The 27,321-nt window shown below is 36.7% G+C and overlaps 7 protein-coding genes across 10 annotated transcripts; 1 reads left to right on the plus strand and 6 right to left on the minus strand.

The window, feature by feature from the left end:
• Nucleotides 89–8,438, plus strand: LOC105174272 (phosphoglycerate kinase). 4 transcript variants are annotated; one of them, XM_020697858.1, is made up of 15 exons: nucleotides 89–500; nucleotides 599–645; nucleotides 1,251–1,533; nucleotides 1,640–1,983; nucleotides 2,088–2,373; nucleotides 2,560–2,627; nucleotides 3,219–3,464; nucleotides 4,301–4,376; nucleotides 5,137–5,213; nucleotides 5,298–5,347; nucleotides 6,015–6,099; nucleotides 6,357–6,455; nucleotides 6,893–7,437; nucleotides 7,671–7,893; nucleotides 8,013–8,438. In XM_020697858.1, the coding sequence occupies exons 1-13, from the start codon at nucleotides 326–328 to the stop codon at nucleotides 7,124–7,126; spliced, it is 2,070 nt and encodes a 689-aa protein (XP_020553517.1). In that variant the 5' UTR covers nucleotides 89–325; the 3' UTR covers nucleotides 7,127–7,437; nucleotides 7,671–7,893; nucleotides 8,013–8,438. The 4 variants fall into 4 exon arrangements, with proteins under 4 accessions (XP_020553517.1, XP_020553516.1, XP_020553518.1 ...); XM_020697857.1 differs by having other exon boundaries at nucleotides 8,091–8,438; XM_020697859.1 differs by lacking the exons at nucleotides 1,251–1,533; nucleotides 1,640–1,983 and having other exon boundaries at nucleotides 8,091–8,438.
• On the minus strand, nucleotides 8,495–10,256 carry LOC105174273 (UDP-glycosyltransferase 86A1-like). Its single transcript, XM_011096319.2, has 2 exons — nucleotides 9,627–10,256; nucleotides 8,495–9,550 (listed from the first exon to the last, which is right to left on the minus strand). Exons 1-2 carry the CDS (start codon nucleotides 10,144–10,146, stop codon nucleotides 8,640–8,642), a joined length of 1,431 nt encoding a protein of 476 aa, XP_011094621.1. The 5' UTR covers nucleotides 10,147–10,256; the 3' UTR covers nucleotides 8,495–8,639.
• On the minus strand, nucleotides 10,812–12,672 carry LOC105174355 (UDP-glycosyltransferase 86A1-like). The gene is made up of 4 exons (XM_011096432.1): nucleotides 12,411–12,672; nucleotides 12,171–12,307; nucleotides 11,087–11,317; nucleotides 10,812–11,015 (listed from the first exon to the last, which is right to left on the minus strand). Exons 1-4 carry the CDS (start codon nucleotides 12,670–12,672, stop codon nucleotides 10,812–10,814), a joined length of 834 nt encoding a protein of 277 aa, XP_011094734.1.
• LOC105174356 (UDP-glycosyltransferase 86A1-like) lies at nucleotides 13,223–15,010 on the minus strand. Its single transcript, XM_011096433.2, has 3 exons — nucleotides 14,271–15,010; nucleotides 14,116–14,185; nucleotides 13,223–13,942 (listed from the first exon to the last, which is right to left on the minus strand). Exons 1-3 carry the CDS (start codon nucleotides 14,800–14,802, stop codon nucleotides 13,360–13,362), a joined length of 1,185 nt encoding a protein of 394 aa, XP_011094735.1. The 5' UTR covers nucleotides 14,803–15,010; the 3' UTR covers nucleotides 13,223–13,359.
• LOC105174274 (UDP-glycosyltransferase 86A1-like) lies at nucleotides 15,497–17,188 on the minus strand. Its single transcript, XM_011096320.2, has 2 exons — nucleotides 16,624–17,188; nucleotides 15,497–16,533 (listed from the first exon to the last, which is right to left on the minus strand). Exons 1-2 carry the CDS (start codon nucleotides 17,153–17,155, stop codon nucleotides 15,608–15,610), a joined length of 1,458 nt encoding a protein of 485 aa, XP_011094622.1. The 5' UTR covers nucleotides 17,156–17,188; the 3' UTR covers nucleotides 15,497–15,607.
• LOC105174276 (UDP-glycosyltransferase 86A1-like) lies at nucleotides 18,112–19,991 on the minus strand. Its single transcript, XM_011096322.2, has 2 exons — nucleotides 19,320–19,991; nucleotides 18,112–19,203 (listed from the first exon to the last, which is right to left on the minus strand). Exons 1-2 carry the CDS (start codon nucleotides 19,849–19,851, stop codon nucleotides 18,287–18,289), a joined length of 1,449 nt encoding a protein of 482 aa, XP_011094624.1. The 5' UTR covers nucleotides 19,852–19,991; the 3' UTR covers nucleotides 18,112–18,286.
• Nucleotides 23,770–25,550, minus strand: LOC105174275 (UDP-glycosyltransferase 86A1-like). Its single transcript, XM_011096321.2, has 2 exons — nucleotides 25,015–25,550; nucleotides 23,770–24,886 (listed from the first exon to the last, which is right to left on the minus strand). The coding sequence occupies exons 1-2, from the start codon at nucleotides 25,544–25,546 to the stop codon at nucleotides 23,970–23,972; spliced, it is 1,449 nt and encodes a 482-aa protein (XP_011094623.1). The 5' UTR covers nucleotides 25,547–25,550; the 3' UTR covers nucleotides 23,770–23,969.

Genomic DNA, 27,321 nt, shown 5'->3' on the forward strand with positions numbered 1-27,321 from the left:
TGGGATGTCAATAATATAAAGTGGTCTTGGGCTGTTTTATTAGTGGGCTTAAGCGTTTTATAAGTGGGCTTGGGCTGATACTACGCTAATGCTTTTAAAATAGACTAGAAAAGATTATTTGAGATTGTTGGGGAAGGGAGAAAAGTTTCGGGGCGGATTTGAAAATATAAAAACTATGGGGGATTAGAATAGAACTTCGTAATAGCGTGAAGGATGCAAGTGCAATGAAGCGCAATTTGCTATCCGTTGATAGACTGTGTTTGAGGGACGAGCAGGTCAGGTGAAATAGAACAAGGAAAATCCGACTGCCAAATAGAGGCTGAGCATGATGAATCAGGTTCTTACTTTTCCCCAGCCAAAACTCTACTTCAAGAATTCAAATAGTAAAACTTGCGCCTTCGATTCACTCAAATTTCCACCGGAAAAATCATGTTTTCATCCGAGAAATCGTACTGCATTGAAGAGAAAGGAATGCAGCGTCGTTCTGTTTTCTTTGCCAGGTTAATCCTTTTGCGATATTCGTGTAATGCGATCTTCGCCATCATATTTTACTGAAATCAACACCTGATGTTTTAGTCTGCTTTTATTTTGTGAACAGTTAGTTGTAAGGTGGTTGATCAAGCTGAGCATTCGCTTACAGAGAAGGTAGTTAATTAGACTCCAGTCATCCCTTTTTTTTCTTTCTGTTTCGTTCTGTTCGTTTCTCTGTGCAGATTTCATGTCATGTTATTATTACATGCTTTTTTCCTTTTGATGAAAATCAGTATCACGCTTGGCTGTTGAACGTTATAAATGGCTTGTGAAGTAATACAGAGTGTAAAACATCTTGAAAGTTGGTGCTTGGCATTTCATCAGTCACTGGAATTGCATCAAATGAAATAAACACGACAAAAATACTAATGTATGTGTGGAAAAAAAGATCATGCTTTTATTAGTGAACTTGCTTTACATTAAATTGGCCATTCCGGGAAACATACTTGTAAAGTATCTCCTCGAAAAGTTTAAGGAGGGAACTGCCGATGTCTGGTGAATGTTACAAAGTATTATTAGTCACATTGTGCCTTCTGATATTATTTCTGGTTGATAATACAAAAGAGCGTGAATAAAAGACTGACGAAGAGCATCCAGACCAAAATTTGACTTTAGCAGGAAAAATATTTAAAAGAATCTATAGTTTCCTGCTCAGGTTTGCTTGAGGTGGCACTGGTAGTGCAGGGTCATTACATTGTCTTTAATATATTTTTCTCCAGGATGCCGTTTGTGGTCGTGGAAACTTTACTGTTTTTCCACACATACAAACTCTTAGGAATTTTCCCAAGGAAAAGCTATTCGGAAAAGTCGTCATGGTGAGATTCGATTCAATGGTTTTACTTCAAGGAAGGAAAGGACATCAATCACCACCAGCAAATGCTTTTTCCACGATTAAGTACTTACATGAAGCAGGTGCAAAAGTAGTTCTGGTGGGTGGCTGGAGAGAGACTATCAATTCTAGGTCTAGTTCGGAACCTTGTCCTTCGGTGGAATCTGTTGCAGGTTCAGCATTATTTTACTAGTTTTAGGATCATTCTAGTTTTTCGAATACATTTTTTGGCAATTACATGTTAAGTGCTTCTTTACTGATGTCTTCTCCGTATTCCAGAATTTTTGTCATCAGTGCTTGAACTCCAAGTTGTACCAGTGAAATATGTTTCAGTATGCATGCATTCAGGAGTGGGAGAGAGTAAAAGATCTGACATTCTTTTGCTTGCGAATCTTTTCCACTATAAGGGGGAACGGGCCAACTGTTCAAACTTTGCCAAAGAACTTGCATCTGGGGTTGATATAGTTGTTAATGATGCCTTTTCTGAATCTCACAAAGTTCTTGCTTCAACTGTTGGTATTGCTAGTTTTTGCAATGCCTACATTGCTGGATTTTACTTTGAGGAGGGCCTACATAAGCTGAAGAAAATCATCAAGACAACTGAAAAGCCCTATATGGCCATTGTACTCATATACACTCTACACAAATGAATTTCTTTGAAATTAATGGATATATCTGTCAGAAATCCTCTGATATATTATTCATGGAGTTTCAATTATACCTGCAGATAGGTGGAGGCAATCTTGCAGACAAAGTTGCTGCCTTGCATTCATTGACATCTACATGTGATGGTTTAATCTTTGTTGGAAGTATGGCCTTTCAAATAATGCATGCCTTAGGAGTACCTGTTCCCATGAAATTCGTGGAACTTGGAGCATTAAAAGAAGCAGTCAGTATAGTGGAGACCGCAAAGTTGAGAAACATTCCCCTTGTTGTTCCAAAAGACTTTTGGTGCATAAAAAATCATCCCTTGAATCAGATAGAGATATTTTCAGCTTATTCTATTTCTGAAGGTAAACATATGACTTACCAAGATTCTTTCTTTGCACAAAAATGAACACCCCAAGTTTCATGATCTTAATTGCTTTAGATACTTGTAATTTCATATGTTATCATCGAATTTGAAAAGTCAATACAAAATTTTCTATTGATTTCAAATTTTGACTGTGCCTCATGCTTTCAAAATTTTCTCCTTACAGGTTGGCAACCTGTTGATATTGGGCCAAGATCGTTACAAGAAATGATCTATTTAGCTTCAAAATGCAAGGTGCTTTTCAACTTCTTAAAATTATGTTATCATACTCAAGAATTTGTTTTTTCCCTCTAAAAGCACTTTTTTTATGCCAATCAATAGTAAAATAATATGTTCTACTCATCTTATCCAGAGTCTAACACTGCAATTTCTAGATTTCTGATGTAATAAGTTAGTGGGAAGAAACCATTTAGCTGTAGCAAAGGGATGAGTGGAAGATATACTTGTCATCCAGATGAATATCTAACCTGATTCCTCTCTGTCTTCCTCCTGCACTTGGTTGATTTCTGGTCTTTTTGCCAGACAGTGGATATATTCACATGATGTGTCACCACAGGATCCAAAAAGTGCTTTCAATTTTGCAGTCATTACCATAACAATAAGAACCCACGTTGTAAACAGAGTATTTTACGTTATAATTCGCTGCAGAGGGAAAACTTAGCACTCATATACACAGGTTCATGATTGATGGGTTTCCGTGAACTCATTAATCATCATTGAGTTTGCTTTAAATGTACCTCCTGATTTCCCCATGTGAAATTGTGTTCTGTGGAATTTACAGCTTCTATCTGTTTGCACTGACAAAAGTTTCTTCAAGTTTTCCAGAAAATAATTTGGATTGGCCCATCGAGATTCAGCTCATCAAAACAGGATAAAGGTGGAACATTAGAACTGGCAGAAACACTGGGTAATCTGAGCAGTTGCGACATCACTTTTGTTGGAAAAATAGAATTCGAGGAATTATTGAGGAAATCAAAGTCTTTTTCGAATGATAATTTTGTCAAAACTGCTGCTGTTGTGTGGGAGGTTCTTAAAGGAAGAAAGCTTCCAGGGCTCCTGGCATTAGATAGAGTAAGTCCCAAAACTCAGTCTTGACTTTATGTGCAGATGGATTCATCATGTTGAGGTGGAAAGTTTGGAATCACAAAACAGGCCTCTTTTCAATTTGAATTAACATCTGCAAGATCCTACCTGATCTGGAAATTCTCAAGATCCAGCATACATCCTTTTTCTTCTTCCCACTGACACACCATAGATCTGGATCAAGGTTTACATTTGCGGTTTGATATGCACGTGCATAATTATCTTTGAGGATGTTATTTACCAACACAAAAACCATGATGCAGAATGTGTTGTCTATTGTAGTTTATGTTGAAAGTGAGGCATAATGATCTTTTCCATAGCTCACTGAATCAAGATAAAGCTCAGAATAATTTCGAAGAACCTATGTCTTCGATTGACCCTGTTCATTCATCTTTATACTGTGAAACTTTAGCAATCAACATACCTTAAATGATGTAAGAGTTGACCTCCAAAAGGGATAAACTGTACTGGAGTAACTTGAAAAATTTACCTGAAATGTTTTGCCATCAAGATCTCATGTCAATCTTTTCATGACTTATATCAGTATTCATATCAAATCATCTTTTCTTCTTCTTGTTCAAGCTCTTTCAGTTATCTTAATTGATAGAAGGGTTTGCTTCTTTTAAATCATATCCATCTTAAAGAGGTGTATCTCATCCTATGCCTTTTTGCTGAACTTCTGAAAAGAGATGATAACAACAAAAATTTTAGTTCACGAAAAATTGCAGGTACTGCTGATAATAATGCTGTTCTGGAGCAATATGTGACCGATCATTTTCTATTCTTGGAGAACTGTGTACCTTATAATTGTTTGAACTTTGCAGGCATATCCCTATCAGGTAGACTGGAGCGTCACCTACGGTGATCCAACTAGACCTCTGGTTGTTGATGTCGGAAGCGGTAATTCTCATATGACCATGTTTCCCACGACATATTATAACTTCTGTAGGCTGAATAGTAATATTAAGTATACCTGCATAGATACTTGCTCTCGACCTAAGGTTTTTCTGGCTATTACGTCTCCTTATATGACATCCTCTATAACACAGACAAGAGAAACACCAAAAGAGGAAACAAAAGGAAAAAGGTAAAGAAAAGCACTGCCTAATTTTGATGGATAAGAAGTTTTTTGTTCATGATTTGATGTTTCATTTTGAAGCTGTACAGTGTTTTTGAATTTCTTGTTCAAGCTTTCTTGACACTGTGGAATTAAAAATTGTTTGAATGTTCTCTTCAATACTCACTTAGAAAAGGAGGGGAAGAGAGAGAGAGGGAGTACCTCCTAGCGCGTTAGAGATATTAAAATACAAAAACTTTCATTTCTCTAATAGCTAAAAACATTGTAGATGAGGTGGCCATGCACTAGGAATGTTTATCTTAGGAACTGCATCTTAAGATTCAGGGGTCAGAGAGTAAATGGAAGTTTGAATGAAGTCCTTTCTTCAGAGATCCTAAACATGCAAAACTTTTAGATCTTCAATAGAATCCTATTTGGAGAAAATTGTATCATTTCTCAGAAATGAATGTTAATCTGCTGAAACTTCCATTTTTGAATAATTGCTCTTTGAATTTATATTTTTGGATTGATTAATCTTAGTCTGTGAATTTATTATCATGAATGCTGTCTTGCTGAAATTAATATTTGGTTGGGAAACAACAGGGAATGGTTTGTTTCTAGTTGGAATGGCAAGGAGGAGGAAAGATATGAATTTTCTTGGGCTAGAGATAAATGCGAAGGTCTTCTATTTTCTATAATGAATTGGTTCCTTGAATTTGAAGTTGTCTGGACTTACTCATTTTGGCATCTGGTTACTTCTTCAGCTGGTGGATCGTTGTTTAGAAGATATTCATCGTCTTGACCTCCATAATGTGTATGTATTTCATCCCTGTTCAACTATGCCTTTGCCGTGTAGTTTTATCAAAAATCCATTATTATCACTATTTTACCACCCGCTGAACTCTTCTTTATTTATGAGTTCAATTTTACTTGGCTAATACTTAGCATCAGTTAACTAACACATCTAGCTCCCATTGTAAACAATAAAAGATAACAAACAATTTCATTAAAGGATAAGGGTGTCCGCAGCCTGAGGATCAAGACCAAAGATCAATTTGCATTACTATTAAGGTAGCTGCAGTAATATGGTTTAGGAAGTTGCAATATTTTATTTGGACAACTTCCTGTTCTCCTGCATTGCAACTTGCACCTGCACTTGCACATGCTGATGCGAATTGAATATGGATTTGTATGGTGCTATTAGTTATAAGTTTGTGGCGAAAAATTTGCTTATCCAACATGCGAGAATCCTATGTAACTCTCAAGTATCAGACTTTTGCATTGTGTTTTTAAAAAAATTAAACTTATTCTTTCCGATATATGCTAGAAGCGTCTTATGCTATATGATAAAGCCACCTAAGTGCTGCTACCACTTCCCCCATGGTGCAGTCTGGGGGTGAGGTGGGGGAAGATATAATGCTGCTGACTTTATCTAATCAAATTAGCTTTTAGTAATCCTTATCTGGAATATTATGTTGTAGGCACTTTATTGCGACGAATGCAACATCTACTTTTCGGTCTATAGTTTCTAGTTACCCAGGAGACTTGGTTCTTGTATCAATACAGGTAATGGGTATGAGCCTTCTAGTTATGCCCATCACATGTTATTATGGAAACTGCTCTTTTATTTTCTCATTTTGCAGTTTGTAGTCTTTCCATCTAATAGAAAGGCAGACCTTTTTTCTTACTGAAGATTTTTAACTATCTATGCTCCATCAATTTTCTGTTGCTGAATTTAATATCCTCCCAGTGTTGTCCCGATCATGTTGAGTGGTAGATGCCAAACGTGTCTTCTTACTCCGCAAAATTCTTTCTCTTTTCAGTGTCCAAACCCTGATTTCAACAAGCCAGAATACCGGTGGAGAATGTTGCAGAGTCCATTAGTTGAAGCAATAGCTGATATGTTAAAGTTTGGAGGCCAGGTATTGCCCTGTCCAACTGTTTGAAATTGACTCATTGTATTTGAATGACATTAGTATATACATTCCATCAGTAAGGGATAAGTTCAAAGATGCATTACCTGAAGGGAGAAACTACATTCTTCTATTTTACCTTAGCTTATAGTTATAGATTCTTGATTCTCTCATCTTGCTATTATAGTCTTAGTTTTATTCTTATTTCTGTTCTGTTCTTTTCTTTTGAGAGTTTTGACGATGCCATTCTTTTGACAATTAATGAGCTTATTCATGGGGATATGATTTCCTTAATCATTTTGCTCATCCAACTACCATTTCTATGCATTGAAGATGCTGATATTGCTTTACAAATAGAAAAAACCAACCATTTCATTGCTCAACCTGTTCTTCTTTGGATTGAATGATTTTGTTGTGACAAGATGATCAAACCTTTCTTGGTGTAGGTATTTCTTCAATCTGATATAGAAGCTGTCGCTCTGAGAATGAAAAATGAATTTTTAGAATATGGTAAGGGAAAGCTTGTACTTATGGAACATTCAGAAGATGTGGCAGTTAATGAATTAGGATGGCTGGAGAAAAATCCCTTTGGAGTGCCATCAGACTGGGAACGACATGTGCTAGACCGTGGCGACTGTATGTACAGACTTTTGCTTTCTAAAGTGAAAACCAGAGGCTGAAGTAAATGAGAAGCCCTATACTTATGGAACATTCAGAAGATGTGGCAGTTAATGAAATAGGATGGCTGGAGAAAAATCCCTTTGGAGTGCCATCAGACTGGGAACGACATGTGCTAGATCATAGCAACCCTAACTGAAGTAAATGAGAAGCCCTATACAAACAAATCCTGGTGTTTCCTTGGTTAAAAATCCTGTAAGTAAATAAGCTCGTGGTATGGTGGCCATTCATCTTTCTGACAGGTGATCTATGTCTCCAGCCACTATGGTTGTCTCCTGTAAAGAACTTCTCAAGTTGATACCCTAACCAAAAGGTAAGTAGTCACCCAATTGATAAAATGAACAAAAGAATCAATTGTTCTATGGGTGCAGTAATCATGTTCCCAGTTTTCTGTATAACAAGTATTGTTCTGTTACTAAATCTTCTTTTTTGGTATATTTCAAACAGATTTTTGCTTTTGTTATAACTGAATGTAGTAGTATCCGGAACCAGAGTAACATAACAGTGATCATATTAATAACTCTGATTTCCAAATCTATGCTATAGGCCGAACATCAAGAGCTGTGTAAACACAGCTGCCACTGCTAGGGTTTATTGATTGCTGATGCTGCTGAATATTTGGAAGTAGTGGACAACAAAGAGACTGAAGAGGAAAAAGTGAAGAATATACATCCTACTTGTGAGACATGATGGCGATTGTAGCAGTTCTGATCACAGTTCACAGACCACCACTATGGATTTTGGTGGGCTTACTGATGACATATCTTGGGTGAGCTTTCACTAAGTACTGATTTTCTCTTTTCTCATTATTGGGTATTTAGCCTTTTGTATCTGGAGTATACTCCTGAACTACCAGCTGTTCTGAAATTTTCATTTGTGTTCTGACAGCTCAACTTCAGATGATTATATCAAGTTTATTGTGATGACTTGGGGCATATAATCTAATTCTGATTTTTCATGGCACAGCCTGACTCTTTAGGTCTGTTAGCTTTGCACATACTGATAACAGCGATGATCAAATTCTTAGCAATAGCCTTGGTGGTTTGAACTGCCTTGTAGCAAACATTCTTTGGGCTGGATGAGAAAGAACCTGTGCCAACAGCTGAACCTTGCTAAATTGCTTCCTTCTCGGATTTAAATATCAGTAGTGAACTTTAGAATCTAATGGGTGTAATCTGAGCTTTGTCTTAGCTGAAATGTGTAGCTAGAGGTGTATGATGCTGCTCTACGTTATAAAGTCAGAAGTTCATTTCTGCTGTATAAAAATAGACTGGAAAGTTTTCCTACAGAATCTAGTATTGGTGAGATTGCATACATTTCTTTTGCCGTGTGTGGATGAGCACAAATGATTCCAAGCTAACTAAGATAAATAAAGCAAAATTTTCTTTTCCATTATTTGGATGGGAAATAAATGTAAGGAAATGCGCTTTCTACGTTAATGTACTTAGTATGATAACATGATACTGGTATAATAGCACTTTTGCCTGGAAATTAAATGGATTGGCTTCAATGAGTTTACTCATTACAAGCAATTATTTTGACTTTCAAATCCTCGACAAATTGATCGAAATTTCTCTCGGACGACCCGTCACTCTCCAACGCATTCTGCAAAATGGCATTTACCTTTTTTGCCTCTTCTCTTAAGCTCTTTGAAGCAGCTCCACTTATAAAGCTCTTTATCTTCTCAGCAACCTCCTTCCTTTCAACAGATGTTTCGTCACAAAGATTAATCCCGATCTTCCAATCATCAACCAGTAGTTTCCTATTAGTAGGTTGATCGTACATTATAGGATAACAAATCATCGGTGTACCACACCATATGCTCTCCAACACAGAATTCCACCCACAATGTGTCAAGAACCCTCCAACAGCCAGATGTGAGAGAACCATCATTTGATTACACCACGGAACTATCAATCCTTTATCTTTAATCTCGTTGACATATCCAGGCGGCAGAACATCATCAGCCGAGCTGACAGCATCCGCTCGAACCACCCAAATAAAATTTACTTCACTAAGAAGAAGCCCATATGCTATTTCTTCAATTACCTGCTTACTAGTCTGCACATGACTACCAAACGAGACGTACAGAACCGAACCAGGGGACTTAGAGTTGAGCCAGTTGGTGCAGTCTAATTCAGACCGTAAACTCTTGCTAACAGTGATTGTGGCAAGAGTTTTGGAGAAATTAATAGGGCCAACTGCATAATTTGGCTGGTACTTGTTCAGAGCTGACAGTGTCTCAGATTCTAATTCATGAACTGTGTTGTGTAAGATAAAATCTGCTTTCTTCACCTCCTCAAATGCCTTGGGCACAACCTTGTCCACTATGGTTGCTGTATCCGTTGCTTTAAGATATGACATCAAATCCTTTGTACTAATTTCCTCAACTCCTGGCAGGTAATTTATCTCCTCCTCCACATGGTCTGATAATAAGAAAACACATAAATGAACGTTAGTAAATCTGCTGCTGTTAAGGAGATGATGATCAGAAGCATATACCTTTACATGGAAAATGTCCATTTTCTTTCAGAAGATTCATGTGGTAAGCTAAAGAGAACATCAACGCTGGTTCTGTCCAGAAAGATACATTCAAGAGATTGTGTTTCTTGGCAATGGCTGCTGGCCATGTATAGAAAGTGTCAGCAATCAAGAAATGGGCAAACGAAGGATCATCAGACTGGATTGTCTTAACAACAAATTCCTCAACACGGCCGGGGAAATCTCGCAACATGGACTCCCAGTACTCGTCTGAGTGGACAACTCGATCGAATTCCAGGGAAAAACCATCATCAATCGTTGTGTAACGTACTTCAAGACCACATTCTCGTGCTTCAGAAAACAGATCACTACTACTCTGCTGGGATTGGGATAACGTGTGGTGTATAAATTCGAGGTGGACGAAAGTTACAACGATGCCCTTTGAAGCAAGTTTCAGAGCTAGATTGACAAAGGGAGTAATATGACCTTGGTATGGAAGTGCCAGCATAATGGCGTGAGGTTTTGGACACGATTCGGACATTTTTCTGTTTGATTTTGCAAATATTAGACTTGGTCCAATTTTGATACAAGGTTGTCCCGAAGTTCTATCTATATACACAAGGTTGATTTAGATTTGGCCAATATAAGAGTTGCAAGGAGTCATTGATGGAGCTTGCCAAGTCCAATTCAAATTCCGTGACTGCTATTACAAGTCAAACGATTTCGAATCAAAGAAAATAACAAACGACTGCTGGACCAAGAAGAATGGTTTGAATATCATTATGATGCAGGGAAATGAATACAACAAGATGCAGGTACCGATATGACAGACACAAGGTTCTAAAAAATGTACAGCGAAAATATGATTATTTATCTATATTTGTCTTTATTAATAGAAAACAACATTGACAAGCGCCGCCTGAAATGCCTAGCAGTTTTATTTGTAAGAATGTATTAACTAATATATAGAGTACATTCACAAGAATAAAACTCAAAGGGGCCTGCACAAGTGGTGGAGTACAAACACATGAAACTCAGCACGCGGTAACGGAATTGAATCAATGAAGAAGAACAAATGAACGAATTAAGAATAGAGAATAAAGAAGTCCAGCAAATTTATAAAACTTGACATAGCATGACTAGCTAGTCAAGGCTTATTTACTTTTCAGTAATTGTGGCTTCAAATTTTTCCTTCAAATCCTTGATTCATCGGCCAAACTTTCTCTCTGACGATCCATCCATGTGTACTCCATCATGCAATTTCACCCTTACTTCCATGATACGTTGATTTAAGCCCTTTAAGATAGTTCCACTCATCAAGCGTTTAATCTTCAGAGCAACTTCTTCTCTGTCAATATATGATCCGTCACAAAGATTAATCCCAATCTTCCAATCATCAACCACTAGTTCCTGTTAGTAGGTTGATCATTCCTTATCGGATGACAAATCATTGGAGTACCATACCAGATGCTCTCCAATACAGAATTCCACCCACAGTGTGTAAAGAACCCTCCAGCAGCTGGATTTGAGAGGACCATAACCTGATTGCACCATGGAACGACCAACCCTCTATCTTGAACTGCGTCCTCAAATCCAGCTGGTAAACCGTTAGCATCATCAGAGGCCACGATTCCAGGCCGAACCACCCAAATGAAGTTAACTTCACTAAGCAGAAGCCCGTAAGCTATTGCTTCAAAAACATGCTTACTAATCTGAACAAGACTGTAGAATATTCATGTGGTGAAACAGCCATAGGACCTCCTACAGATGATAGCATCAGGCGTTATGATGATGGACAAGGGATAAATTAGCTTAGCGCAGCAGGGGAACTCGCGTTTCTTGTTTTCACGTTTTTCTTTATCTTATGTTTTTACTAGCTGAGTTGTTAGCTCTGTTGTTTATTATGTTTCTGATTTGGTTAACGTCAGCTAATTTTCTGTTAGGATTAGCCGAGAATTAGTTGTGCTTATGGCGGTGTTTAGGCTCTGTGTTTAAAGGGTTCTTCCCCTTCATTTTTCACATTATTAGAAACATACAGATTTCCAGAAACTAATGGCTTCTCTCTCGATTTTCTGTTTTATTGTTGGCTACATTTTTTTGATCTGTTTCAACAGACTCCCGAACGAGACGTACAGAACTGAGCCAGGGGACTCGGAGTTTAGCCACTGTGTGCAATCTGATTCAGGCAATAAACTCTTGCTGATCATAATACTATTTGTGGTAAGATTCTTGGAGAAGTTAACGGGGCCAATTGCATAGTTGCGGTGGTATTTGTTTAGAGCTGACAGTATCTCGGATTCTAATTCTTGAACTGTGTTATGTAGTATAATTGCCTTGTTCACTTCCTTGAATGCAGTGAACACAACTTTTTGTGAACCATGTCAGTAAGGCCTTCTTTAAGATAAGGCATGAAGTCTCTTGTATTTATTGACTCCACTCCAGGAATGTAATTTATTTCCTCAATATTATCTGAGCCAAAAAAAAAGTACGCATATGTGAAATTTAAGTTATTAATTAATAGTACTAGCTAGTATTTATATATACGTGTTTTCAGTTTATGCGAACCTTTGCATGGGAAATGACCGTTTTGGAAGTTCCGAGTGGTAGATCAAAGAAAACACCAATGCTGTTTCTGTCTGAAACTGAGACATTCACAAGGTTGTACTTCTCAGCAATTGTTTCAGGCCATGAATTAAGAGTGTCTGCAACCAAGAAATGGACTAAAACATGGGTCGGATTTGATTATTTTCCCGACAAATTCATCGACAAGAGCTGGAAAATCTCGCAACATGGACTCCCTAGTACTCCTCCAGGTGGAGAAATCGGTTGTATTCCAGAGGAAAACCATCATTGATTGTTGCGTAACGTATGTCAAGACCTGATTGACGGGCATCGGAGAATAAATCGACTTGGTCAGTTGTTTGTCATGACGGGATTTAGACAACGTGTGGTGAACAAATTCAAGATGAACAAACGTAACGAGAAAGCCCTTTGAAGCAAGCTTGAGTACAAGATTGATGCAAGGGAATGGGATTATGATGGGGTGGAGTTTGACCCTTGATGCCATGTTTGTGTGTGTTGTTAAACTTGTTCTACGATATGGACATGCAGCTGAATGATTAAGGTTGGATTGCCATTGGAACCCCGAATATGCTAAAGATGGAATCTGATTGGACCACAATGGCCGGCACTACAAACCAAACTATGTCATTAAAGATTCAAAAATAATTCGAGAGGACCAATTAAGATGTACTTGGACCGCCGAAATGATTCGATTTGAAGAGGATACCGATTTTTTCTGTTTCGTTTATTATGGGACGACACCTCTCTATTTTATTATTTATCATATATATATATATGAATATTACTGGCAGTTTGGATTTTTTTGCTATAGTTTTGTATTTTGCTTTATGCATGTTTTATTATTTTTTAAATGATATATTACTGACTGTATATTTAATGAAATATTCTATTGGTTTACATATTCTCTTGTAATTTTGTCTTCAATTTTGCATTGTATTTCACTCATTAAATCAAGTACGTTAATTAAATTTATAAGCGTATTCTTAGTATTTGTAGAACATATATTCTTGCTCTCGTAACAAATGAAAATAGAGTTATAACAAAAGGTCCAAAGTAATATTTTAGACATCATCTTTCATAAATGATACAACAAAACTAAAGTCGAACATTTGGATTATAATACAACTGACAAATAATAAAAACCAATACGATCATTCGATGTTATTGATCATTAATTACTTGTTCCAGATTGAATTTTGTCTTTCAAATCCTTGATAAATTGATTGAAATTTTTCTCCGAGGACCCATCAACTTCCAAGGCGTGATGCAAAATCGTCTTCACCTTATTCGCCTCTTGCCTAAACCTCTTCGAAGGAGCTCCACTCATAAAGCTCTTTATCTTCTCAGCAACTTCCTTCCTATCAACAGATGTTCCATCACAAAGACTAATCCCACACTTCCAATCATTGACCACTAGCTTCCTATTGGTAGGTTGATCAAACAAGAATGGATAACAAATCATCGGAACACCACACCACAAGCTCTCTATCGTAGAATTCCACCCGTTGTGTGTCAAGAATCCTCCAACGGCTGGATTTGAGAGAACCCTGATTTGGTTAGACCATGGAATTATCAACCCTTTATCTTTGACCTCATCTTCATACCCATCAGGCATAATTTTAGTATCCGAGGAGCTCAGAATTCCTTCTCGAACCACCCAAATGAAATGTACTTCACTAAGAAGCAGCCCATAGGCTATTTCTTCAATTACCTGCCTGCTAGTGTGCACAAAGCTCCCGAACGAGACGGACATGCTGACCAAGGCGGTTGCGATGGAGAAGTTGAAGCTGTGTACGGCTTCGACTGGCCTTGATGACTAGAGTGGACAAACCCGACGGTACCAAGAAAGAAGTGGAGAAAAGCTAATCAATCTTCAAGTGGGAGATTGTTAAGTTGTGAAGATTGATTTGAAGAAGTCAAGGATAACCCGGTCAAGTCTCTTGTACTTATTGACTTAACTCCAGGCACGTAATTAACTTCCTCGTGGATATTGTTAACTGATAATCAAGAAATTAACAAGGCATTTGAGAAACTAACTCATAAATGCACGGAAGAGGGTGAAGAAGAAAATTTTTTACGTACCTTTACATGGGAAATGACCATTTTCTATTAGAAGGTCCACGTGGTAAGCTAGAGTAAAAACCAACGCTGGTTCAGTCCAAAGTGAGACATTGACAAGGTTGTACTTCTCAGCAATGGTTGCAGGCCAAGAAAAAACAGTGTCAGCTACCAGGAAATGGAGCAAATATGGATCAGACTTGATTGTCTTCCTGACAAATTCATCAACACGAGATGGAAATTCATGCAGTACCCTTCCCCAGAACTCTTCATAGTTGGCATCTCTATCGAATTCCAAAGGAAAGCCATCGCTAATAGTCGTGTAGCGTATGTCAAGACCTGATTCCCGTGCTTCAGAAAAGATATCGACTTGGGTTTTATTGCAATGGAGATGGTGGGCTTTAGACAACCTGTGGTGAACAAATTCAAAATGAACAAAAGTGATGGAAAAGCCCTTTGAAGCAATCTTGAGGGCTAGATTGACGAAGGGGTTAATATGGCCCTGGTATGGGACAGAGATCATGATAGCGTGGGGCTTGCCGCGATTCTCAGCCATCGTTTCTGTTTGTTGTTTCACTTATCTCGCTGTATGATCCTGATGCATAACGAGCTGTATTTAACTTCTGGGCGCCGTGGATGGAGATGAAATGATGAAACCGACGTAACATGTACAAGCAGCCAAATATATGATGAGAGGAGAAGCAAAACTGAATTTGACAATATCATGTATGTCAGGACCAGAAACGGGCTCTTCTACTGCCAAATCACACAAAAGATTATAGTAACAGGTTAATTACACTTATATTTCATCCCGAAATGGAAAATTTGTATGAAAACCCTTTTAAATTATACTCTTTCAAGACTTTTCCATTTACAACTGACTCCTTTTTTAGGTTGAACAAAATATGATGATAGTATAAAAAAAATTATATAAACTTTCAATTTTACCCATCTTTCAACTTTTTTTTTATGAAGAAATTAGATTTTTTTTTAATTTTTTTAAATTGGGGTGTGAAATTAAAATCTTTTACCTTGCTATAAGTTCATTAAAGCGCGTGCGTTCACACAATTGAGATATTCACTTTTTATTTGTTGAAAAGTGAAAAAATAGCCCTTGATAAAATATTGTCCTAAAATTAGTTGTTTGGATAAAATAAATAAAAAAAACTAATCATGAGACCTTCTGGCCAAATGTGTTCTAAATTTGCGAAAAATTAAAAATATATATACAGTACTACAACCTAACAATATAAAAGACTAAAATCGAAAAATATAATTATGCCATATGTATAATACAACTACAAATAATCAGAGGCAATAAGATGATTGATCAACAGTGCATCTTTGCAGCTAGTCAACTATTATTTAATACTTGTAGTTGTAGAATGAATTTTGTCCTTCAAATCCTTGATAAATTGATCGAAATTCCTCTCAGACGATCCATCAACTTCCAAGGCGTGATGCAGAATCGTCTTCACCTTATCTGCCTCTTGCCTAAAGCTTTTTGTAGCAGCTCCACTCATAAAGCTCTTTATCTTCTCAGCAACTTCCTTCCTGTCAACAGATGTTCCATCACAAAGACTAATCCCACACTTCCAATCATCGACCACTAGCTTCCTATTGGTAGGTTGATCATACGAAAATGGATAGCAAATCATCGGAACAGCACACCACATGCTCTCTATTGTCGAATTCCACCCGTTATGTGTCAAGAATCCTCCAACGGCTGGATTAGAGAGAACCCTGATTTGATTACACCAAGGAATTATCAACCCTTTATCTTCAACCTCATCCTCATATCCATTAGGCATAATATTAGTATCACCGGAACTCAGAATTCCTTCTCGAATGGCCCAAATGAAATTTACTTGGCTAAGAAGCAGCCCATAGGCTATTTCTTCAATTACCTGCCTGCTAGTGTGCACAAAGCTCCCGAACGAGACGTACAAAACTGAGTCGGGGGGCTTGGACTCGAGCCACTCGCTGCAGTCTGATTCAGACCATAAACTCTTGCTGACAGTATATGTGGGCAAATTTTTAAAAAAATTAATAGGGCCAATTGCATAGTTAGGCTGGTATTTGTTTAGAGCTGACAGCGTATCGGCTTCTAATTCATGCACAGTGTTATGCAGTATAAAGTCTGCCTTCTTCGCTTGGTCAGATGCCATGAATAAAGATGTGAGCATTGTGTGATATCCTTGTTCCGATTCCTTCATAACTGAAACCAAGTCTCTTGTACTTATCGGCTTGACTCCAGGAATATAATTTACTTCCTCGTGGATGTTATCTAATAATCAAGAAATTAAGAAGACATTTAGAGAAACTAATTAATAAATACATGGAAGAGGCCGGAGAAGATAGATATATTTTTGCATACCTTTACATGGGAAATGCCCATTCTCTCTCAGAAGGTCCAAGTGGTAAGCTAGAGTAAAAACCAAGGCTGGTTGAGTCCAGAGTGAGACATTGACAAGGTTGTACTTCTCAGCAATGGTTGCAGGGTAAGGGAAAAAAGTGTCGGCTACGAAGAAATAGTCCACATATGGATCAGACTGGATAATCTTTCCGACAAATTCATCTACACGAGCTGGAAAATCACGCAATATCCTTCCCCAGTACTCTTCAAAGTTGGAATATCTATCGAATTCCACCGGCAAGCCATCGCTAATAGTCGTGTAGCGTATGTCAAGACCTGATTCCCGTGCTTCAGAAAAGATATCGACTTGGGTTTTATTGCAATGGAGATGGTGGGCTTTAGACACCCTGTGGTGAACAGATTCGAAATGAACGAAAGTGATGGAAAAGCCCTTTGAAGCAATCTTGAGAGCTAGATTGACGAAGGGGTTAATATGGCCCTGGTATGGGATTGAGATCATGATAGCGTGCGGCTTGCGGTGACACTCGGCCATTGTTTCTGTTTGCTGTTTCACTCGTGTCGTTGTATGACCCTGATGCATCTATATATAGCCAGCTGTATTTACATTGTGTGGGACGTGGATGGAGCTGAAATGATGAAATTGACGTAACATGTAATTGTGTGATGAGAACAGAAGCAAAAATGAATTTGAAAGTATCATGTATGTCAAGACCAACAACGGACTCTTCTACCATGAAAGTTAACTCCCAAAGATTACTAGAAAGTGAGTAAACTTAAGGGAAAATTGCGTGTGAATTGTACATTAACTAATTAAATTGTAATTATAGCCCTCTAATTTAGAAGGCTGTGGTATTTTTAGTCATGTAATCATGACGTGCTCTATCATTATCATTTTTCAATTGCTTAACTATATGGCGAAATTGTAAGAATATTAATCTTCTGTGTATAGGGGTGGTAAAATTAGTCCCATAAATATTGGATTGTCAATTGTAATCTTATAAGTTTTAATTTAGTGGGAATTTTAATCTTTCAGATAAAAAATTATCAAATTTTAGTCGAGCAAATTGAGACTTAGGATTCCGACTGTCAACTAGGCTTCAATTAAAAATGTGGCATCCTCGTAGAGTGATTGATATAAGGAAAAGTTTAAAAAGAAAAAAACCCCTCTTTCACATTTCTCTCTCTCTATGCCCATATGGAAGTGAAAATTGGTTGAAGATGAGTGAATGGAAATGGAAATTGGTTGAAAGAAAATTATGGGTTGGCAAAGGCGAGCTTTGGTCAGAAGGCCGGAGTCGGGATCGTTTTCGAAGGGAGAAATTGAGTGATATATAAAATATTATGGTTCAATTTGTACAACAAAAAATTATGGTAAATACTATAGCACAGGTAAAAGATCATAACAAATATTAATTAAACGTGGTTAAAATTTAAATTTTCGTATCGATTTTGTCTAATCATAATAAATAATATTATTTTATTATTATTTTTAAGTGGTACAGATTAATAATATAGTGAATATCAATTTTCTTTTGTAGTACCACTGTTGACGACAACAGACCATATTACAAAGCCTTTGATTTTACTTCTGAGAGTTGAGTCCTGAAATGTAAGTAAAGTATCATCGGCAATACGATGAATTGCATGGCTAACTGGCCAATGTTTATTCTCTTGCAGCTGTGGCATGGATTTTTCCCTTCAAATCCTTAATAAATTGATGAAAATTTCTCTCCGAGGACCCATCAATTTGTAATGCATCATGTAAAGTCTCCTTAACCTTTTCTGCCTCTTTCTTCAAACCCTCTAAAGCAGTTCCTTTCATAAAGCTCTTTATCTTCTCAGCAACTTCATTTCTTTCGACAGTCGACGTCCCATCACAAAGACTAATTCCAATCTTCCAAGTATCAACTACTAGTTTCCTGTTAGTAAGTTGGTCATAGGTTATCGGGCAACAAATCATAGGAACACCACACCACATGCTCTCTACCGTCGAGTTCCACCCGTTGTGTGTCAAGAATCCTCCAACAGCCGGATTTGAAAGAACTTTAATTTGATTACACCATGAAATTACCAATCCTTTATCTCTAACCTTGTCCTGGTACCCGGCCGGCAGAACATTAGTATCACCAGGGCTTACAATACCTTCTCGAACCACCCAAATAAAGTTTACTTCACTAAGAAGAAGCCCGTAAGCTATTTCTTGAATTACCTGCTTACTGGTCTGAACAAGACTCCCGAAAGACACGTACAAAACTGAGCCAGGGGCCTTGGAGTCCAGCCACTCAGTGCAGTCTGATTCTGGCCACAAACTTTTGCTGATAGTATTGGTGTCGAGAATTTTGGAAAAATTAATAGGGCCAATTGCATAATTAGGCAAGTATTTGTTGAGAGCTGATAGTGTCTCAGATTCTAATTCTTGAACTGTGTTGTGCAGGACAAAATCTGCCTTCTTTACTTCCTGAAATGCCACGAACAAAACTTCACTCAATACAATCTCCTCTTCCCTGAGATATGACATCACGTCCCTTGTGCTGATTGATTCAATTCCAGGAAGGTAATTTATCTCCACCTCTTTGTTATCTGATAATCGAGAGAAAAGCAGCCTTTTGTGAAATTAGATACACTATTGCAGTGTCACTCGATCTTATGTTTTAACAATTTGGTTGAGAACACAGAAAGTGTGTGTGGAAGCATACCTTTGCAAGGAACATGGCCCTTTTCTCTTAGAAGATCCCAGTGGTAGCCTAAAGAAAATACGAGAGCTAGTTCGGTCCAGAATGAAACGTTCACAAGGTTGTACTTGTGGGCAATGGTTGCCGGCCAATGATAAATAGTGTCAGTAACCAAGAAATGTACCGAAAATGGGTCGGATTGGATTATATTCCCAACAAATTCATCGACACGAGCTGGAAAATCATGAAAGAGGGTATTGAAGTACTCCAATTGGTGGAGATCTCGATCAAATTCCAAAGGATAACCATCGCTAATCGTTGTGTAACGTATGTCAAGACCTGATTCGCGAGCTACAAAAAAGAAGTCGACTTGATCAGCTGTAGTGGTATGGTCATGAACCTTGGACAATTTGTGGTGAACAAATTCAAGATGAACAAAAGTGATGGAAAAGCCCTTGGAAGCAATCTTGAGGGCTAGATTGACAAATGGGTTAATGTGACCCTGGTAGGGGACGGAGATCATTATGGCGTGGGGCTTGCCATGACTCTCACCCATTATCTTCCTTTGCTGTTGTGATGCATAGCTACCTAAAATTTATTAACTTCAGACAGTGTTCGTACTTTGTACATCACATTATGTCGATTGTAACAACTGGTGGTGCTGATTCACACGCCATATCACGTACAAATAGACAAATGAATTAATGCGTGCAGGACGGGGTACTAACAACCCGACAAAAAATGAATTTGACAATACAAATTATATTAGGATCCGGCCCCCAAAAGATTCGATTGAATGATAGGAGTTTAACAACATGTCCTACCATGATTTCTGTCACTTCTGTGACTCTCAATTTAGCTTTGGTTTCACTAACTTCACCAATTTGTTATGCAATTGATCACTTTTCCTAAATTGTACACCAATCATATGGTAAGTGTATTGCACTTGCCGTATAATTAGTTCAAATTCAATCAAATCAAGCACCGATTAGAATTTTCCAAAAGAAAAAGGGTGACTTAAGCGATGGGGTAAAACTGAAATGTTTAATGACCTTTTTCCTTCAAAGTCGAAATATCTCTATGAATATCATTCTGCATTCTGTTAGTAGGTTTATCATTGGGGTACCTACTTCACTACATGCTCTTCAATATAGATTATTTCCTCCCGCAACTGCTGAATCAGAGAGAACCATATATAATTTGATGCACCATGAAACTATCAGCTCTTTATCTTCAATGAAATCCTCATTCAACCAGCAAAACGTTGATTATTAGTATCAGCACAGCTGACTTCACCTCATCGTACCACCCAAATAAAGTATACTTCACTTAGAAGCAGTACTCGTCCATAAGCTGTTTCGTCAACTACCTACATGCTCGCTAGTCCCCACGTGACTCCCAAACAAGACATACAAACCTGATCAGACAGGGGGGCTTAGAGTGAATCCAGCTGAGGGTGCCGTCTGATTAAGAACATGGATAAAACACTGTCACTTAACGTGTGTAGCGTATATCAAGACCTGTTTCCGAGCTTCAGAGAACGAATAGACTTCTGTTTTATTGCGAAAGTGATGGCTAGCCCTTGAACTTGAACCTCAGAATGACAAATGGGTTGATATATCTGTGTGCTGTTGCATTCTTTTCGTTGTATGAGAAACATACATAGTACTAGCTGGATCACGCTGTGTAGTTCCATGGATGGAGCTGAAATCATGAAATTGATGTAAAACATGTACAAGTAGCCAAATATGTGATGAGGACCGAAGCATGAGGCTTGCCGCGATTCTCAGCCTTCGTTTCTGTTTGTTGTTTCACTTATCTCTCTGTATGATCCTGATGGAGTTGAAATGATGAAACCGACGTAACATGTACAAGCAGCCAAATATGTGATGAGAGCAGAAGCAAAGCTGAATTTGACAATATCATTTATGTCAGGACCAGAAACGGGTTCTTCTACTGCGAAATCACACAAAAGATTATAGTAACAGGTTAATTACACTTATATTTCATCCCGAAATGAAAAATTACATATTTTCTTGAAAACCCTTTTAAATTTGTCTTTATAAAATCTTTCAAAACTTTTCTGTTTACAACTGACTGTTTTTTTAGGGTGAACAGAATATAATGATAGTATAAAAAAATTTATATAAACTTTCAATTTTACCATCTTAAAAAGAAAACTCTTCTTGAGTGTTAGATTTTTTTTTAATTTTTTTAAATTGGGGTGTGAAATTAAAATCATTTACCTCGCTATAACTTCATTAAAGCGCATGCATTCACACAATTGAAATATTCACTTTTTATTTGACGAAAAGTGAAAAAATGGCCCTTAATAAAATATATTTATAAAATTATAGTTGTTGGATAAAATAAATAAAAAAACTAATCATGAGACCTTCCGGCCAAATGTGTTCTAAATTTATGAAAATTAAAAATATATATACAGTACTAATTTACAACCTAACAATATAAAAGACTAAAATATGAATAGATATATAGCAGAGGACGAAAAATATAATTATGCCATATGTATAAGAGGCAATAAGATGATTGATCAACGGTGCATCTTTGCAGCTAGTCAACTATTATTTAATACTTGTAGTTGTGGGGTGAATTTTGTCCTTCAAATCCTTGATAAATTGGGTGAAATTATTTTAAAAATGCCAAAAAAAAAAAATTAAAGATTTGCTGTGTTTTGGGAGAATTTACATTTTTAAGTGGCACCGTGCCGAAAAAATGCAGTGCCACAATTTAAATTAGAAAAAAAAATTATGTCACCGCGGTGATAAACCGCAGTGACATAATTTTTTAAGCCACCGCGGTCCCTTTTATTTAAAAAAAAAATTAATATTCAATGAATAAAGGCATTGTTAATTCATATTGTGATTTGGTTTCAATTACAATTAACATTTGTGAATTGGGCCAATTTGGCCCAATTCACAAATTATATATATTTTTTATTTTTATAATTTAATTAATTTTTGAAATTATATTAATTTTAAAAATATAATGAAACATAAAAATGTAATAGTGTATATTTTTCTATACAATTCTAAAAAAGTACAAAGAATCATACTGATAAGTTTGCGACAGTGTTAGAACCCTTCGATTGAAACCCGAGGCCAGATTTAAAATTTAAAAAAAAATACAAGTAATTCTTGTGATACTATAAATGTATAAATACTTCAAATTAATATGACAACAAAGTTAGTTTCTATTAAATAGTATACAAAGTTCTCTTTTATGATATTTTCTATCAAATTAAAAGCAAAAAAGGAAATCTCATTTTGTTTTAACTTTAGTGCTGTAATTCCCTTTTTTTTTTTAGTTTCCTGAATGTAAAAAATAAGAATATTTTTACAAAATGTAATTCTTTTTTTTTATATTTTTTATAATTTCATTTCATTTAAATTCATGATGTGACATGTATGGTTCACCATATATATGCCAAGTTGTTTCATCTATTTTATTTGTTGCTTATTAACAAGATATTCTAAAACAAGATTTTATTTCATAAAATGAAATGGATTAAAGGTAATTTTCGTCCCTTAATTTCAGGTCAATTTTGTTTTAGTTCTCTAAGTTACTAGGGTTCTATTTTGGTCTCATAAAACTGAAAAAATCTCAAAATTTGGTCGGAAAGTTGAGTCACTCGTCGGAAAAAGCATGTGATTTTTTAAATTGGGGCTTGCATTGTGATTGACTGAAAATAAAAGGCTTAAAGGCAATTTTCGTCCCCTAACTTCAGGCTATTTTCGTTTTAGTCCCCTAACCTCAGGTCATGTCTTCACCACATCTTTAAGCCTTTTAGTCCCCTAACTTCAGGCTATTCTCATTTTAGTTCCCTAACTTCAGGCCATGTCTTCACCACATCAGAGAGAGAGAGAGAGAGACCCATTATTAACCACATAAACATGAGATGCTCTATCGTTGTCATTTTGCAATTACTTAATGATGTGCATTAGTAAAAAATATATTAAATTATAAATATAAAAAAGTAATTTGATATGTATGAGACATACATTAAGCAAATACAACCCATCACACCATATAACTTCCAACGCTATTATAAATACCAAAATATTATTTTTTTAAGAGGGGTTACTATTCATTGAGTGAGACCTATTTCCCTTTAAAATAGTACCTCTTTCGGAAAATCGCAATTCACCTGGTATGCAATTGTGCCGAGACAAAATTCTTAATTTTATCCCTTAGTAAAAATCCTCGACCACATCACTTAACTATGTTTCTGACCACTTGCATTATTTACATCAAAAGTACTACCCTTTGTTGTACCCTCACCATATGATAATCCACACTAAAAAAATCATAATAAAAATTAATTAACTACGACTATACAATGATTATTAATTATTATTTTTACATGTGATGTCAAAATATTTTGTACAACTAAAAATTCTGACAAATACTATAACATAGATAAAAGATCATAACAAATATTAATTAACTGCGGTTAAAATTTACAAGATCACAACAAACTATAGTGATTAATAATGTAGAAAATAATAATAAAAAAAAATTGTAGCGCCACGATCGGCGACACTAGCAGACGATGTTACAAGCCTTTGATTTTACTTCTGAGAGTGGAGTCCTGAAATGTAAGTAAAAGTATCATCAGCAATATGATGAATTGCATGGCTAACTGGCCAATGTTTATTCTCTGGCAGCTGTGGCATGAATTTTTTCCTTCAAGTCCTTAATAAATTGATCAAAATTTCTCTCGGACGACCCATCAATTTGTAATGCATCACGTAACGTCTCCTTAACCTTTTCTGCCTCTTTCTTCAAACCCTCTACAGCAGTTCCGTTCATAAAGCTCTTTATCTTCTCAGCAACTTCATTTCTTTCGACAGTCGACGTCCCATCACAAAGACTAATTCCGATCTTCCAAGTATCAACTACTAGTTTCCTGTTAGTAAGCTGATCATAGGCTATTGGGTAACAAATCATAGGAACACCACACCGCATCCTCTCTACCGTCGAGTTCCACCCGTTGTGTGTCAAGAATCCACCAACAGCCGGATTCGAAAGAACTTTAATTTGATTACACCATGAAATTACCAATCCTTTATCTCTAACCTTGTCCTGGTACCCGGTCGGCAGAACATTAGTATTAACAGGGCTTACAACACCTTCTCGAACCACCCAAATAAAGTTTACTTCACTAAGAAGAAGCCCGTAAGCTATTTCTTGAATTACCTGCTTACTGGTCTGAACAAGACTCCCGAAAGACACGTACAAAACTGAGCCAGGGGACTTGGAGTCCAGCCACTCAGTGCAGTCTGATTCTGCCCACAAACTTTTGCTGATAGTATTGGTGTCGAGAATTTTGGAAAAATTAATAGGGCCAATTGCATAATTAGGCAAGTATTTGTTGAGAGCTGATAGTGTCTCACATTCTAATTCTTGAACTGTGTTGTGCAGGATGAAATCTGCTTTCTTTACTTCCTGAAATGCCAAGAACAAAACGTCACTCAATATAATCTCCTCTCCACTGAGATATGACATCACGTCCCTTGTGCTGATTGATTCAACTCCAGGAAGGTAATTTATCTCCACCTCTTTGTTATCTAATGGTCAAGAGAAAATCAGCATTATGTGAAATTAGATACATTTTTGCAGTGTCACTATTATATATGTTTTAACAATTTGGTTGAAAACACGGACAGTGTGCGCGTGTGGAAGCATACGTACGTACCTTTGCAAGGAACATGGCCCTTTTCTCTTAGAAGATCCCAGTGGTAGCCTAAAGAAAATACAAGAGCTGGTTCGGTCCAGAAGGAAACGTTCACAAGGTTGTACTTGTGGGCAATGGTTGCCGGCCAATGATAAATAGTGTCAGCAACCAAGAAATGTAGCGAATATGGGTCGGATTGGATTATATTCCCAACAAATTCATCGACACGAGCTGGAAAATCATGATAGAGGGAATTGAAGTACTCCAGAAAGTGGAGATCTCGATCAAATTCCAAAGGATAACCATCGCAAATCGTTGTGTAACGTATGTCAAGACATGATTCGCGAGCTACAGAAAAGAAGTCGACTTGATCAGTTGTAGTGGTATGGTCATGAGCCTTGGACAATTTGTGGTGAACAAATTCAAGATGAACAAAAGTGATGGAAAAGCCCTTGGAAGCAATCTTGAGGGCTAGATTGACAAATGGGTTAATGTGACCCTGGTAGGGGACGGAGATCATTATGGCGTGGGGCTTGCCATGACTCTCACCCATTTTTTGCCTTTGCTGTTTGTGATGCATAGCTGCCTATTTTACTAACTTTAAAGCGTGTTTCTACCTCGTCACATTATGTGGATTATAACTATGTGGTGCTGATCGCGTACAATAGCCAAATGATATAGGGCGTCCACGACAGGGAATCCTAACAACCCAACAAAAAATGAAGGTTTTTTTTTTATATATATATAGAACAAAATATGAAGTTACCAACACAAAATATATACATTAGTATCCGGCCCGCCAAAAGATTCGATTGAATGATAGGAGTTTTAACAACTTGCCGTAGCATGATTTCTCCCACTTATGTGACTCTCAATTTAACCTTTTAATTTTATGAAAAATTTTAGCTTGGATTGGGTTTAGCAAAATCAAATCAATCACATAGCAAGTGTGATACAGTTGTTATGTGATTGGTCACTTTTTCTTAATTGTACACCAATCACATTGGAAGAGTATTTTACTTGCAATATGAATCAAGTCCCGGCTATAATTTCCCTTAATTTCACATCCTTCACGAATTTGTTGAAATTTATATAGTTGATTTAAATTTAAATTTATATTTTATAAAATTATAAATTTATTTTTATAATGTATATTATTTATAAAATAATAATTTTATCTTTATATATTTATATCTTATTTTCTGTGGATAATACCCTTCAATTGATTTTCTTTGCAGTTTAATTTTTTTTTTAATGTAAGCACTTATGTGACACAAAAGAAATAAATTAAAAAAAATATCCAGCTAGTAAGAAGTTTCCAAATAAAAAAGTGTTCCCCCTTTTGTCCACCTCAATAAATTCCGACTACTTTTAAATATTCCGGTGGCCGAAGTCCCCGATTGCTAAAAATTAAATAATTGTAGGTTACTGCTTGTCATCTCTTAATATGGAGTCCCTTATTTTACAACCCTCTCACTTAAACTCAAACTTGAGTCCCAAAATAGATACCAAATAAATTATTCGACAAAATATATTTTTAATTCCATAAAATAAGAATAGAATTTTTTTTGGGTATCACAACTATGACAAGTGACGCTTTTAATCTCATAATTGCGATATCAAAATAAATTCTACTTTTATTTTATGGGACTAAAAAAATATTGTGGCCTAAATTATGGGTACTAGCAATAAGATAAATTGCTCCATTACAGGCTAGTAATTAATGTTTATTCACTTGTTTGATGACCTCTTTCCTTCAAAGCGTCTGTGGAAATACAGATACAGGGGCTTAACTTAAGCTCCAGTCATCATCCTCTGTTCACAGCGAAGAAGGCACATTTCTTCGACACAAAGACGCGTTCTAATTCTAGCATTTTATCCTGCTTCATGAAGTTGAGTTTTAGCTCATGCGACTTTATAAGTGAATTTTTAGTTTAGAGTAGCAGCTGTTAATTAGTTGAGTTAATCTTTTTAGTTACTAGTTTGTTCATAGCAATTAAGTTTTCTTCTTCGACTTGTATAAATGTACACCACTCTGGCTTCATGTGCGTCAATAAAAATCATCTCAGAAATTATAATGGCTTGTGTCAATCATATCTACCACAAGCTGTTTCGTCCACTCTCAACATGCTTGCTAGTACCGACCAGACTCCCAAACAAGACATACAAAACTGATCAGACAGGGGGGCTTCGAGCGAATCCAGCTGAGGATGCAGTCTGATTCAGAACGTGGATGGAACACCGTCTCTTAAGTTGTGTAGCGTATTTCAAGACCTGTCGTATCAACTTCAGTTTTATTGCTGTGTTGGGCTTTAGAACAGATTCATG

The sequence above is a fragment of the Sesamum indicum genome, linkage group LG11, assembly GCF_000512975.1.
Source record: "Sesamum indicum cultivar Zhongzhi No. 13 linkage group LG11, S_indicum_v1.0, whole genome shotgun sequence".
NCBI classification, from domain to species: Eukaryota; Viridiplantae; Streptophyta; class Magnoliopsida; order Lamiales; family Pedaliaceae; genus Sesamum; species Sesamum indicum.